The sequence below is a fragment of the Vanessa tameamea genome, chromosome 12 (genome assembly GCF_037043105.1).
Source record: "Vanessa tameamea isolate UH-Manoa-2023 chromosome 12, ilVanTame1 primary haplotype, whole genome shotgun sequence".
Classification (NCBI taxonomy): domain Eukaryota; kingdom Metazoa; phylum Arthropoda; class Insecta; order Lepidoptera; family Nymphalidae; genus Vanessa; species Vanessa tameamea.
This window is the reverse complement of record NC_087320.1, coordinates 507,736-523,670: the sequence shown is the minus strand read 5'-3', so window position 1 is coordinate 523,670 and position 15,935 is coordinate 507,736. Positions and strand designations below refer to the sequence as shown.

The 15,935-nt window shown below is 32.5% G+C and overlaps 1 protein-coding gene across 2 annotated transcripts; it reads right to left on the bottom strand.

Annotated features, from left to right (window-relative positions):
- Positions 1 to 1,317: 1,317 nt before the first annotated feature.
- Positions 1,318 to 12,463, bottom strand: LOC113401485 (synaptic vesicle glycoprotein 2A-like). 2 transcript variants are annotated; one of them, XM_026641420.2, is made up of 10 exons: positions 12,373 to 12,463; positions 8,139 to 8,297; positions 7,019 to 7,181; positions 5,542 to 5,663; positions 4,712 to 4,956; positions 4,222 to 4,370; positions 3,542 to 3,704; positions 3,019 to 3,302; positions 2,378 to 2,505; positions 1,318 to 1,897 (listed from the first exon to the last, which is right to left on the bottom strand). In XM_026641420.2, exons 1-10 carry the CDS (start codon positions 12,419 to 12,421, stop codon positions 1,845 to 1,847), a joined length of 1,515 nt encoding a protein of 504 aa, XP_026497205.2. In that variant the 5' UTR covers positions 12,422 to 12,463; the 3' UTR covers positions 1,318 to 1,844. The 2 variants fall into 2 exon arrangements, with proteins under 2 accessions (XP_026497205.2, XP_064072650.1); XM_064216580.1 differs by having other exon boundaries at positions 3,545 to 3,704.
- Between the last annotated feature and the right edge of the window lie 3,472 nt (positions 12,464 to 15,935).

Genomic DNA, 15,935 nt, shown 5'->3' with positions numbered 1-15,935 from the left:
TATTTTGCAAACGTTACAAAAAATTTAAACAAACGTTTAGACATACGAAACACACGCTAGTGTGTTTTTGCCTTAAGACGTAGATTAACTATAAACTCATAATAAAAACTACATACGTCCAATACTTTCCAAATAAAATAAATTCAGCGACACTAATTACGTAACTATATAAATTAAATTATATTTAAATAATGGTCTTATTATTAATATTATAACAAAGTGCGTTGGGGCAAGTTCGGTTATGGGGTCAAAACGTCCTGATCGAGTTTCCGGCTGGTTTTTATATGTTGTTCTTAAGTCAATATAAGCAATTATATTAGCTTAGAAATATCGACAAAATGGTGATCGGTACGATATTACGCCATTGCCGTTTTTATCCCAACGGACTTCGTTTTTCGTGTGACAGATTTATATAAAATTATGATTATACTCTTGCTGTTAAATTTAGAGCTATTGTTGATAATTAATATTAAATAAATATGAGCATGACAATTGTAATGATGTACTAGTTGACTTAGTCGACCAAAAACATAGATTTTAAATAAAATAATTCATTCGTTAAATGAAAACTTCAAACATATAATTATGAACCGTTATTTAACTCAGTTTTACCAAAATAAACTTAGTCTAAACTTTATGAACTTATTCTCGAAATTATTATCAAATCTTTATAAATATTAAAGTTACTACTAACTTAATTATAAAGCACAGAAATGAAATTAGATATCGAAAATAAATAAGAAAATTACAATTATATTACATATGATTTTTAACATATATTTTCTGAGTAAATTTGATATTATTATACAAAAACTTAAGAGTATATTAAACTATTTTTAGAGCTATATACTTGACGTATATATATATAAAAGAATATATTTATTATTAAATGTTTAGGTGAATAAAAAAACATTGAATATTATTATTTTTATTTTAAACATATCTATAGCACCTGAAATGTGCTTCCTTAAAACATCTAAAGGGTAGTAAAAAAATCAAAGAGAGCAAAGGCTTAGAACCATTCCACCACGCCGCTCGAATGCGACTTCGTGAAAAAAAAAGTAGAAGTATCACAAATTAGCTTTTTACACGACACGTACACATACGACACAAGAACAATACTGAGTTTACTGTTTACTCGGATTTAAACTGCGATATCTCATTAAGTTATTTGTTACTAACCACCATCTCGGTGTACAGAAGGTATGATAATCGAGTTTATTTTAAATGAAATAAAATACCTTTTTAAACAAAATAATTACTTTACAGAGTTGATTTTGACTGGATATAAGACGATTAAATAAAACATGCTTGTAAATTGCTACTTCAACGTTGTATATTTGGAACTTTGAATATTAACAAAATTTAATTTCATACAAAATCGACATCTCGCTCGACATCTTTGTGCTAAGTATATTTGCCTGTAAATGTTACACTTCTGGACTAAGAGCCCCTATCCCTTTTGACAAGAAGGTTTGGAGATAATTCTACCATACTTTAATTGAAATTACACATATGCAGTCATGCAAATTTCCTCACGATGTTTTCCTTCATGGCCGAACACGAGATGAATTATAAACTAAAATTAAGCACATAAAAATTCAGTGTTGCTTGTCTGGGTTTGACTCCGCAATCATCAATTAGGATGCACTCGTTCTAACCACTGGGGTATCTCGGAATCCTGGGCCATCTCGGCTCTTTACATAAACATTTATTCTTTGTTATTTAACGTAATATTAATCATGAAATACAATTATTAACTAGGCAAGTAACACAGCTAAATTTTTAGACACACTAAATCACAGATCAATATAATTGGCAATAGTTATATATATATTAAAAGTTCAATGCTTCACAGGTTTGTCTGGAGGCAGGAACCAAGATGCTACAACGCTACCTGAAAAAAAATTGAGACAAATCATATATTTGTGAAAGTTATATCATAAATGGCTTAGGACGTTATCTATAATAATCATAACATATAAAAGATACATTTAAAAAAGCGTATAAATTTAATTCGTCAACATTACATAAGTGAGATACGATTTTTGTAAATTATTACCGATTAACACTACTGAATTTTGATTGGTGACGGTTTTGAAGTTGTAAACCTATAATGACCAATTTATCTCTCGAAATTAATTTGCTTTCCTGAACACGAGAGTCTGAAGCTGATATATTAATAACCCATGGCACATGAGTAACACGCAATTTGTATTAGTATGTAGTTTTGCCGTGTAAACTTTTTGACAGAAGACCATGGAACCATCCATATTAAAGGCACTTCCTTTAAGACGATCAACAACATAGATCTGAATATAACATTGATTATTTTTGATTTGTTTGTTGGGATATCAATAGAATAATAAATACTAACTGAAAACAAGCAGCGACCACATGTAAAATGTTATGTGGCAGTGGTAGAAGATGAGGTTGCCGACGACGTTGATACCAACGAACGTGCTGGTCCGACCGACCATAATACTGAGACACGCTACCATTCCCCTGAAATAAAACAATAGCAAGATCAATACCGAAAACATTGTTCATCTGGGGCATTGATGTAAAATAATCTTCTTCCATGTATTTTCTTACAAGCGTTAGAATATATTTGTTTCCAGATCTAACTGGTTTCAACCAGCCGTAACCAGTTTTATTTATTTATTAATATCGATTTATTAAAACTTTTAATTAAATTACTTATATATGTCACTTTCTGAGATATCAATTTAGTTATTAGGTTTTATTTTAACCCAATAAAATAATAAGTTTATAGTTTTATTTTTAGTTTGCATGGAATTCAATGGGATTGATTTTTAGGGGTTGGCTTGGTACCCAATAAGCTATATTGGAGAAAAACCATCCCACGGTTAAGAACATATCCAAGAACAGTATCGGGCAGGCGTGAGATGTAAAATCAAAAAAATATTTTTATTAAATAAAACACCAAGGATTTAATGCATTACGTTTTGATACTGTAGCACACTTTAAACATGATAAAAATATTAATCGACATACCTGCATGAAGTAGGATATAAATCCACAAAGTACGACGCTAGTATACCCATACCGAGGTTGGTACACGTGAACACCATTAACAGAAATACACTTGAAATGGGCTCAGGCATCAAGCTGAGTAAGGCTCCGCTTACAGTCGATATACATAAGATTGACAGTAGTACAGTCCGCCTCCATTTCATGAGGTACGAGATCACGAAGGTAAGGAACGCGTAAATGCATTGGGCTGTAAATAGCGTTATGATCACATTGTTCTCGATGTACCCGAGGCAGATGTCTGGCGTCTGAAAAGAAAATAATTTCAAAGTAAGCCAGTTGAAGAGCTATTGATATTATTATGTTAAAATGACTAGACAATTAGTCACCTGATGGTAAATCACCGCATCGTCAATACGCTATCTACCAATCTTAGGAACTTTTTAATTTATGGATTTGACGGGCAATAAAGAGTATTAAAAACAATTAAAACCGAAAATTATTCGATTTTCAAAACAGGTAGAATACAATATTTCTAGACACGTACCACATTATTTGTTGTCCCTATTGTCGTGTTAGTTGACTCAGTAATCGACTCCTGTTTCATAGAGATCAATGTGCAAATGTCTCCGGTGGTGGTATTCGTCTGACTCAGGTTCATCCTAACGAGGTTCATGACGTAGGGCAACCAGACTAAGAGACTATTATTACTGAAAAATAAAATATAAGTATATATGGCGCAATCACAGTTATATTTAAAAATAATCAAATATAACATGGTCAAATTCAAAACTTTTTTCGGTAGGTCAACAATATTTTTTTATGTATCTGAATTAACAAAAGTAGTTTGGAGATAACAAGTTCTACTCCCGTGTTCAGTGTGTCGTGTGAAATAGGTAGGTGGACGGGCAAATGGATTATCTGATGGTAAGTGGTCACTATCCCCCATAAACATCGCCACTATGCCACCAATCTTCGGAGTTAAAATGTTATATCCCTTGGGCATGTTACGTTGGTTCACTTACTCTTCAAACCGGAACACAAGCTAATGAGTTAAGTAAGTTGGCGGTAGAATATCTTATATAATATAAATATCCGACGGCTTGCACAAAGCTCTTCCATCAAGTATAGTATATCCAAAAAATTGTCAAGGTAACATTATCATTTATATAAATTACATATATAAAACAGTTACAGATTACAGTAAGTAATTATTTCTTTTCTCACGTAAAATACACAACAGCTACAATAAAGAAGAGTTGTAATGTCCTCCATAGCATAGGCGGTCGGAAAAGTGGGGCACTCAGCTCGTACATGGCACGAAATAACGACGTTTGTTTCGTGGCGACTGCATCTTCCAAATATATAGACGTTATCTGAAAATAGATGAACAATTTAAGTTGCAAATGAAGCAATAAGACTTGGAGCATTAGTGCAAATTCATTTCTTAACCATTTGACCGATGTTATTGTCTCCCCTAGAAACAGGAGGGCTGATTATTTTTGGCCCTGTGATTCAGAAAGGAGAAATGCTGCTAGCATTCTTAAGATCAACTATGCTTAATATTTAAGCTAAAATTTTTCTAATTAGTTAAAAACAGTTTGCTATTGATAATATCAAAGAAAAATCCAATAATACTTAATTGTATCGAGTCGGATTTTGAGCCCAAGACATCTAGTTCTGGCAGGCGGCATAACTTATTACCTTTGATACTTACTTGTAAACTTTCCTTGGAACACCGATTGTTTATAGCATGCATGGATTTTAACACTTCGATTGCTTCATCGTTCCGACCAGAGTTTATCAAAAACTTAGGACTTTCGTGAAAGAAACAGATCGCAATACCACCTATCCCTGAAGGTATCGCCAGGACGATGATGAGGAGACGCCACGGTGTAAAATGAATGCCAAGTAATGGTATTTCAGACTTGAAGTTCAGTAAAAGAGTTGGGTAGGTTAAGACTGAAATAAAAAATGAATGCATTATTTATATTAAAAGCGAAACCTCTTTGGCTTATTTTTAAGTATATTTTTTCTATCGCTTAAGAACTTTTAATTTTTTAAGATAGTTAATAGGAAAAATTGTGTAAAGACACGTCTTAGACAGTCTCTAGTTGTTTTAGACATGACTAATTTTAACTTTACTACTTTGTTGCATAGCGGTATAACATATTAAATCCCATTTCAAATCTATGGTGGTGACAACTCACTATCAGATCACCCATTAGTTAGACTGCCTTCCTAAAATATTAATAAAAAATACATGTTTAAAAATTGTATCATTATTCTACAATGTTTAAATGTAATAATACGTAACGAATATTTGTTATTTTGAACCGACTTCAAAGAGGAGAATCTCCGTTCGACCGAGGTACGTATATGTATGTATGTATCATTCTCAAAAGTACTGATCTGAAATGGATGGGGTTTTTGTTAGTGGATGAATACTTTTCAGTTTGGATTCGTTAAGTCATTCGTTGATCAACAAATAATGTGACCTCCTAAAATATTTAAGATGACCTCGACCTATAGATATATAAGACTTACTGGCTCCTATCCCTGGTGATAAGATAAGCAGACAAGTCATTAGCAGCATGTATTTGCTTCTTACTCGCTTGATGCACGATTCTCCCACCAGAGTGTAAGTTGCGGAGTTAGCTGCGCATGAGCTGAAAATATTTACAATAACATTTTAACTATACTAACGTTTAGCACCGCCATTGAAAGTCTTAAAGGGTTATAGGAGGCGTATTCTTTTTTGGAAATAGGCCTTATAAGATCTATTGATTTGGATTAAATCGATTGTAAAGCTACAAGTTCAGTACTAACTACCTGTTTTTTTTCTATGAAAATTCAGATTAATTTCCAAATATAAATATCACATTATAGAAACGCGTCTGTCCCTTGTGCTTCCATCAGAGCACTTAATTCCTTTAGTGACACGTGGTTCACTTGATCTTGACAACAGTATATGTTGATTGCTATGGGTCCCGTTACACTGTTGTTGAAATTAATGATATAGTTCAATTAATGTGGGTCAATTTAATGAATTCCTGAATTAATTGCTTCGTATTTTTCCATTGTTAAAACGCCATGATCATATTAATTGACGGGACGAAAATATTCGGATAAGAAAAATGGAAAGACACGTTGAAAATTTGATTTATTAAGTATGTCAGATCGATGCTAGATTTAAAGTTTCATCATTGAAAGCTTAAAAAGCTTAAGCTGTTGGTGATACTATATGTTAGACATATAAAAGTCGATTAAGACATTAAGTTGCTACTTTTTCATTTGAGATAAATAATTTCAATGCGAATAGGACTGATGAAAATAATCAAATAGAAAATGAAGATATGGAACAGTCTTATGCAGTAATACTTATATTATCGCTATTTAAAATCTCGGTCCTTAAGATAGCTCTTAATTTGAATTCACTTACCGATTCAAATCGCATTTCACATTTAGAATACAGCAAATTGTAAAAACAAATTATTATAACGTCGCAAAGCAATGTGACGGAATAAATTGCTTTGTCATTCAGCTCAATGCTGAGGATAAAACTTCAAAGCTCGTTTTCAGTAGTTCGATGTCAAAAGTAAGAGTGGTGGCAAATATTTAAAGTAAATAAGATTTTGTACACAACGTTTGGAAAAAAATTACGTCATTTCGTAAGTTTTTTAACATTTCACGAATGAGACACAAGGTGACTTTTTGCCACTTGGAAGGAGTATTATTAAAAAAATATTTGGTGTTAGGACTTTATGCAATCCCACCTGGGTAGGTACCACTCATTATATATTCTATCGCTAAACAGCAATACGTAGTCTTGTTGTTTTTGGTATGAAGTATATGTAGCCAGTGTAACTAAAAATAAAAGTGTCAAAATATCTTAGATTAAATAATGTCTAGTGGCCCCCACTTACCGTACGTACAAAAAATATGTTTATTTCTACATCAGATCTAGCAGCCCAAAAACACAGTATACATTAATAATAAATAAATAATTATTAAATAGTCTTACAAACAAACGGAGAAAAACTTCATCAGGGCGAGGAATAGCCAGTTGGTAGAGATGCTGGCGAGACATGACAACACGAACGCAACTTGGACGGATACGATCAGTGAAAATTTACGGCCCCGAGTGTCGGAGATGTAGCCCCACGGAAATGACACTAGCAGAATACCTAAAAACAAAATATTACTAGAAGAAATTAACTCCTCTTTAACTTTGCCGGAGACTAGATTATATCCAATATATAAATGCGTGGAGCTAACACTTGGTAACTTTCAGGCAGAATTATATAAATTTAATTGTATTTAATTGACATAACTTCGTATTTCAAATATTAGAAAGGAGTAACTTCTGAGCTTTTTGACTGTTCTTCTCTGTAGAATCTACATTTCGAGCCGGTGGTAGTTTTACATTTATTAAAATTCTGTAAAATGTAGATTCAAAAGTGCTCGTAAAATTCTACAAGTCTAGTTTTGGAAATTTATCATTCAAGAGGATAAAATGAAGGTACTACTTAAGAATATTCGGTGATTGAATAATGTTACCAATCCTGTCGGGTACATGGTTAATAAAAACATTAAAATGCACAATTCTTATTTTTTAACTTAAAGCTATTTCGGTTCTCAAGGCTAGATCGACCATGTCCCAAGGAGTCAGTACCGAAGTTGCAACTTTCACAAAGCTGGTAAGACCGTAAACCGTTAAGTGTCTACGGTGTTAAGCTTGAATATACAGACTTTCGATAGTATGTTTTAGCTTATAAATTGGAAAAATGCCCTTGATTGATGACCGACATTGAAATGGCATGACATTTGCTGTTTCATAATTTCTGACAATTAAATAAACTCGGAGTTCAGTATTTGCCCAGCGGTGTCACGTTTACATATTACAACCAAACTTATTAAACGTAACCTTTTTGTATTCATTGCTATTAATACCGAGACAATAGTAATAATTAAAATTATAGCAAATATTACAACTACAAGTACAATTATTTATATCTAATATTGAGGCTGTTATATATTAATACAAGCAAAACCGAGCAGACGCTGTCCTGTCTGTGTATACTCGTAAATATAATATCGACTAAATTTAAAAACTTATTATAGTTACTAATTAAACTATTTACCAACATAAGGCAGTGACGTTAAGATTCCCTTCTGTGAGACGGTGATGTTGAGGTCACAGGCCGCTGCCACCACCAATCCGAAGCCAAACAGATCCACGCCGATCGCAAGAAGTATCAACCCACACGTGAGGACCAGAAGCATGTTGTACAGGCCATTACCTGCAGGATTTAAAAAAAAAAGATTAAATAGTACTCATTTGAATTGAATGAACTAGTGCTCGTATGTAACAATCAAGATTCAATATTTGGCATAACAGGGAGTATTCTAACGTACTGAAGAGCATGTGCTCGTAATGTGAATTTACCAGTCGAGTTTTTACAATGTAATGCTTAGTTCTTCTCATTCGCTTGTGTAATACTCGAATCGGAACGTTTGCGATACTGTCATGAGATCAGTGGATGACCGTATAGATTATGATGTCTTAAACTTTTGTTATGCCATTTATTGGAAGACAAGCATATGGGTTACCTGATGGTGAGTGGTCAGTACTGCCCATAGACATTCGCGCCGTATGAAATTTTAATAATAGTAAATTATCCATATGTTACACTGATTTACTCACCCTCGAAACCGGAACACAACAATAGTAGTATTACTGCTTGGTAGAATATATGGTGAGTGGTAGGTACCTACCCAGAAAGGCTTGCCCTAATAAGCCCTATCACCAAATGTGGTGTGAGCTATTTCAGATAAGACTGTAATTCTCAAGAAGACATATTACGTCCCGCGCCATTGGCTTGTCTTTCTTGAAAACTACAGTCGTATCTGAAATTATTATAATTGAATTAGTGTGTGTGTTCAAACTCAAGTGCAATTTCAACTCCCTAGTATTCATAATCAGATAACATGATAGACGCGACCGGAAATATTTCGGATCTTTTTTTCACTAAAATATACGATATGACCCAGTGGGTAAAACTTGAGGCAGATTTTCATCAACCACGTGCAGGTTTCCTCCATATTAAGGCACATGAAAATACAGTGATATTTGCCCAAATTTGAACTTCAGTTCAGCTTCAGTATAACCACTAAGCTATTAACTTCATTTACTAGAAAAAGCGAACAAAACTCAATAGAATTTTGGTACAAAAAAAAAAACTTAAAACGAAATACATTTAATCCCCTCTAAGTAACAAAAGTAATTTGATATACATATGTTTTTAATTGGTAACATTGATCACGCGATATACGGAAGTATACAACATACGCGTTCATTAAATATTGGTTTTTATACAATTACAATAAAAGACCAAAAAATGAAACAATATTCGCAAACGAACTACATTTGTTTGTTTTCAATGCTACGCAAATTATAACAGCTCTATAATATACTAGCTATGCCCGCGGCTTCGCCTATAACCGTACACACGTGCACGCAGTACGGTATCACTTGTTCTGACTTGCTTTACAAATACAATTATCAGGCTGAAATCTGACTATGTTACTACTGAATGAACAAGCTTTCAAATGGGAATGATTAAAATATATATTTATATATAATGTCTGTTATATATATGCTATGTGCATTGTACACCCCTACTTTTTTACCTCTGTTACTTTCCTCTACCTGAAGGTTGCCTAGGAGAGATCGCTGTTTTATGGATAAGGCCGCCTCTTGTGCGAGAAAGATTTCTTAAATGTGATTATGTGTTCATGGTGTACAAAATAAGGATATTTTGATTGGATTTCATTTGATACCTATGGCAAAGTACCATACATTGAAATAGTATACGGCCAAAGACCACTGTTCCAGTTTAAACAGTAAGTCAGCGAGTGTTATTACAACTACGAGGAACATCTTACATTAATTTAAAAAAAACAAGGAAATATGGGTTAGTACGTTCCAAGGGGTATCTTGACATTAATTGAATCCTGTATTCGAATATAAAGTTAAAATTAATGATCTTATAAACTGTTTTAATAAAGAATATATTTATTTATTTTATTTATAATTCAGAGCTAGCTATACATTTATCAAAAGAACGTGTTTATTATTAAGTAACCTATCTAAATATAATCTATAATATCTGGTTCAGCATAGTAAATTAAACTATATTAAGTATTGTTGTATTTTTCTCTATCTGAAATGATCACTGCCAAACACTGGTCAACAAGGAACCCAGTACGATAGGTAGGTTAAGCAAAACCTTTTCGTCACATCTGAAGGACAATTCTTATTCCGATACAACTCTGGCTGAACTGCAACTAGATCGTTGCCCATATAGAATAGGCACTCGGCTAAAAGACAACGATTACCTGTTTATTCAGTTGGGATAAACTGACAATTTGTTAGCACAATTCGACCACGAACTATAAGAATCGTCAGGAACAATTGCTATTATGAATTCGCTCGACAACATTTCCAACAATCTTTATATTTGTCAGCGTAAATGCGTCTGCTAGTGATCATATGACTTCACGACGATTTGACTGATCAAGGTCATATTCAGAAATTATGTTTGTTTTCATGAAATATTTAACAGCTATGTTAACATTAACAAATTATTTACTTAGACTGATACTAGTTACCTAGCTACCTAGCTAGGTAGCTAGTATCAGTCTGGAATTCGTACGAGTAAAAGATTTTTTTAACCAAAGACAAATTCAAAATTATGCATAAAAATATTGAGATGTGGTAGGTGGTTGAAACTGAAAGATAATAGGTATATTTGTTCAATAAAACCTGAATGCGATGGTCAACAGACTGCCTACCTCTTTTGACTACATTTTGCTCCATCCGAACGCATGAAACAAAATGAAAATCATTCAAGTTTAGTAGAAGAATTGCTCATGCATATGGCATGACTTTCATATTAAAATATTCCATACCATTCATTTTCCAGAACTAGATAGACCATCGACTATAACACAGATTTAAAGAGGAATATAATTTGCCTAATAGGAATATACATTTCCCCAATTTCTACGTCACTTGAGACACTGTTAAAACTAGTACAATGTCCAATGTATTTTCTTTGAGAGTATTGTTTCACTTAGAATAAGAGACAAATATGAACAATTCCATTAAAATTTATCTATTTCCATTAATATTTCAGGTGAGCAAGTGATGCACCCGATGAAGTTGTCATGTTCACACAGAGACAATTTTATTGTAAAAGAACCGTATTGATATCGTCAACGTAACATCGACCCTCAAATTTAACATGTTATATCCTAAGCCTTCAAACTCATTATATTAAAGTATACCATTAAATCGTAACCATATGCTAACGCGTGTCGATAGAATAACAAATGAATGAATAGTTCCTCTGTGCCTGCGCCTGCGCACAGCCTGCTACCGGCAAGATTTTATTCTTGATGCTTGAAATAATACCACAATTATTTTCTACCTTAGTTCTTAGTTGAACTGACGTTAATATTCTGTTACGACCTTTCTCTTCTAAATATATTTTATAATATAAATTTTAAAACAACAACAGCTCTTGAAGCTTTGACTTTGACATGTCACAATTGGGCAAAACCTTTCATTCCTATAGATATTATAAGAGTGTGAACTTGTTCCACAACATTCGTGAACTAGATGCGAAAGACACATTTTCGTTTACACCGAGCATGAGATGAATTATAAACACAAATAAAACAATCATTAACACTGAATGAATGAATGAAAGCTCGGTTGAGCTTGCACGGATTATGACTCGTAATCATCGCCAAGATCCGCGTGGTTTATCTCATTGGATAAACAAATTCAGTATAGACCTCGTAACTATGAGTTATATTTTGTGTAACCATAAATGCTACATAGTGTAATAAAGGTTTCCCATTCCCAAACCAACCTAATGGATAGGCATTTATCATCATTCTCCTGCTGTTATCCCAATTTTATTTTGGGGTCGGCGCAGCAGGTCTCATGGATAGGTATTATACTACAATTTTCATTTTTATTCAATTTAAATTTTGGACCTTACATATATCGTTGTTGACAAAGATATATGTTACTCTATACACTCTCAAAACAAGTGTTAATATTTTTTAAGACACTTGTATTCTTGAGGATTCTTTAAAAATAATAATTATATACGAAGATGATGACAATGCAAGTACTTCGAAAGCGAAAATTCGTACCAGTTACTTAAGATTTCAGTCACTTCATAATTGTTCAATTAACCTGTGACAGATAAATCAACGATGCGAAAATATTAAACACCGCATATTTAAGTACGCATATGATGTTCAATTATATAACAATAAACAATAAAACTAGGACTTTACCAGTTCTTTCCAAAGCATCTTCGAAAGCTGTGGGCGGTTCTTTGTCCATTGCGCGTCCGTTCTGAAACAAACTGAAACACAACTGAATACAGGCTGCTGAACCAATTTCAAAGTCATGGCGAGTGTGACGTACACTGAAGTCAAAACACGCTCGATTGGATACGAAATTTTATGACTTTTTTTAATCCAGTGCATCTGATAAGTTATACTCATTAAGCGTGAAGTAATTAAAATAAAATAAATCTTCGTATAATATATAAATCTTTTATACGTAAGTAACGGTCCGATTTTTTTACCAAGTGGCACTGTGTAGGTAAGTAAATAATAATAATGAAATGATTGTATTTTCTTTTTATATAATATTTGATTCCAAAACTAAAAATATATTATGCAACGGACAGTTATAATGTTCTATCTTTATCTTTCAGCCAACCTTAGGGAGAGCAGGAAAGAAAGTCTGTACCAGTTCAAAGACAATATAAATGAATTTAAGAGATTTTCTTGCTAAATTAAAAAAAATTATACCATTTTTCATCAAAGAATAAAACTTATAATAGTCGATAGATGGAGGTATCAAGCTAAAATAGACTTTTTAGACTCGAGAATTTAATTAATCCATATACTAACGAAAACAAATTTTATGTACTAAATTATTTTGCCACCAGCACTTAAAGTTCATTGACAAATACCTATTGGTCTACCTAGACCTATAGTATATAGTATTATATATATATTTACACAAGCTTGTAAGAATTAATAAGTTTTCCAAAATTATAGGATTATTTACGTGATCTTAAATTATGTACGATAGACAATCGTTTAAATAGTGCTGTTGTAAGTCCACCTTTATAGCATTCAATGCGTTTTAGCGAAAAGTCCAACAATTTCATTACATATAAACAACGAAAATTTCTAATTGCTCCCCATTCATTGCATTTAATGTCAATGATATGAAAATGTTTTTCTATATGTAATCGGTAATGTATTAACCAGACAAGTTTCTTATTATATCTTAGAGCATGGCGTTCAGCCAAATAGGAGCAAAATTGAAGACGCAAGGCCAATGGAATCGACACACGAAATTATTACGTCACGGGAAAAGTAAGATATTCGGCTAACTTCACTATGTTGGCAAGGGCTTGTGTGTTAGTGTCTTTATGATATTTACAAAATAAACTATTTATTGTTCTGGATGTATGTTTGTGTAATATAGGTATATGTTGACTATGACATTCTTTCATACTATTAATATGATATTTTCGTCATATAGCGTCACTTAGGGGAGAGTGGGGTTAATACTTATGCTGATTAAAGGATTTTTTTTTTATTTAAGGAGCGTTATATCCTATGTGCCAAATGGTTTTGAGAAGATTTAACCGATACGATTTGAGGCTGGGCAGTAGTTGAAGATAGAGCTTTGGGTAAGCTCGCCTGGGTAGGAACCACCCACTCATAATATATTCTACCTTCAAGCAGTAATACTTAGTATCGTTGTAAGGTACATACATCGTAGTTCTCAAAGTTGGTGGCCCACTAACGATCAGGTGGCCCACTTACCCGTCCGCCTTCCGATTCCATAAAAAAAGGACTACACCCCGTTTCGGATAATTTTATAAATTATATTTCGAATTATTTTAATCCTGGTGAATTACGAAATTGTATCTGAGTCTTGTCTTGTTTGTTGTGTATGTTTGTTCGCTATCTTCCGAGTAAATGAGTGAACTGAGAACTAGTGCTATGATCGACACACCATTATCTAATTCAGTTTCAAAATTTAAAGTGTTGTCATTATATTTGTTTTGGGTTTATATCAGTATATAAGACGACTAAAAATATTCATATGCGCTAGAAGACCGGTACAGTAGCTCTACAACAACAAGCTCGCAACAGCTAATTGCAAAACAACGCAAAAACAACATATAAAAAACATATTTAAAAAATAATGATGATACTTCTATTATTTCTATATACATATAAATAATATATATTAATGTATATGTGTATAGCAATAATAGAAGTATCATCATTATTTTTTTTCTTAGCCGTTGCTATGTACCACACTCTCCCCGACACGTTTCGTCTCTGCTAGCATACGTCTAGTAGTAATCTATTTATAACTATTTATATTGTTATATGTATATAGTATAATGTTATTTATAATTATAAACACATAACTCAGGTATCTTCTATCTACTATCTAATTCATTGTCGTAAAAATGTAAACTAACTTTGTAAATGCTACACATACACAATAAATAGTTTTTTAAAGCTTAGTTTTTGTTTCAAACAGAAATTCAAACATAAACAGGAAATAGACTCAGAGAAAATATATAACACGAGATATTAATAGATCATGTAAGTATTTCGTCTCTATTAATAATATTAGTCGCCAAGCCATTTATAGTTCTTCTTCTATGATTTCAATTGACCTGCTAAGTGAATTCGACCGTAAAAAGATCTGTCATTATTTCATTTTAAAAATCAATTGCATCGGGTATGCCTCGGCTTACCCAATAATGGTCGTCGAAATAATCAACTGCTGTCTAGTTGATTTATTATTTACTTACGATCAGTTGCCCTTTAAGTTATTAATCACCTGGAAGATAATGAGCACAAATATCACATCAGAATTACTTATAATATAACGACGCCTGAGATAATTTTATACTCATAACATAAAGCTTACTAAATGCTATTTAAATTAATTGTATTTCGACAGACAAGAAGGCGACATTCGTATTGCCGACTTCGATTCAAGGAATCGCTGTAAGGCTGCAAAAATGCAGGTGAAATCCGAGTTAGAACTCAAGGTCCTTTGCATTGACCTTTAAATTATGGTTTGCGTAGCCAGATCATAGAATTATTATAATAACACGACGATAATACCACCTCAATAAATAGTCAACATTTTACTACATGAACTACTAAAGGCACGGCTATATCATAATTTAGACAAACATAAGTGATCACATCGTTAAAAAGTTGCATTATCAATCATTAGAGACGCTGAATTAAACGAACAATTCCACCGCGCACTATTTTCATATAACGTCCTTCTGGATAAACAAGGTATTAAATTTATGAATACAAGCTACCGGTGTACAAAATACCAAAGAATTTAAATGGTATTACCATAAAAAGGTAGTTTTAAAAACTACTCAGATACAATAGTTCAATTGATCAAAAAAGGAACTCCTAATCTAAATTCCGATTTTTTATTTCAAAACGATTGGCAGACAAAAAAAGCACCATAACGCCAAAATTTTACAATGAATACCTTTTCCATAATGTATATTATATTATTATATTTTTAAAAAGTTTATCATCGACGCACATATTCAATCCACTATCTTCTAAAGATCAATTAATTTCTACTTAAACTTCTGAACTCCTGACATAAATTATTAGCAATTACACTGGGCTTACTTAATGCTATATTTTAAACGAAATAAATTAAATATAATTTTCGTTATGTATTAATTCTAAGTACGTTATTAATTATTTATTTGTAACGTTAAAATAAAAATACACTATATTATTAGAAGAGAAGTACGCTTGCTTAT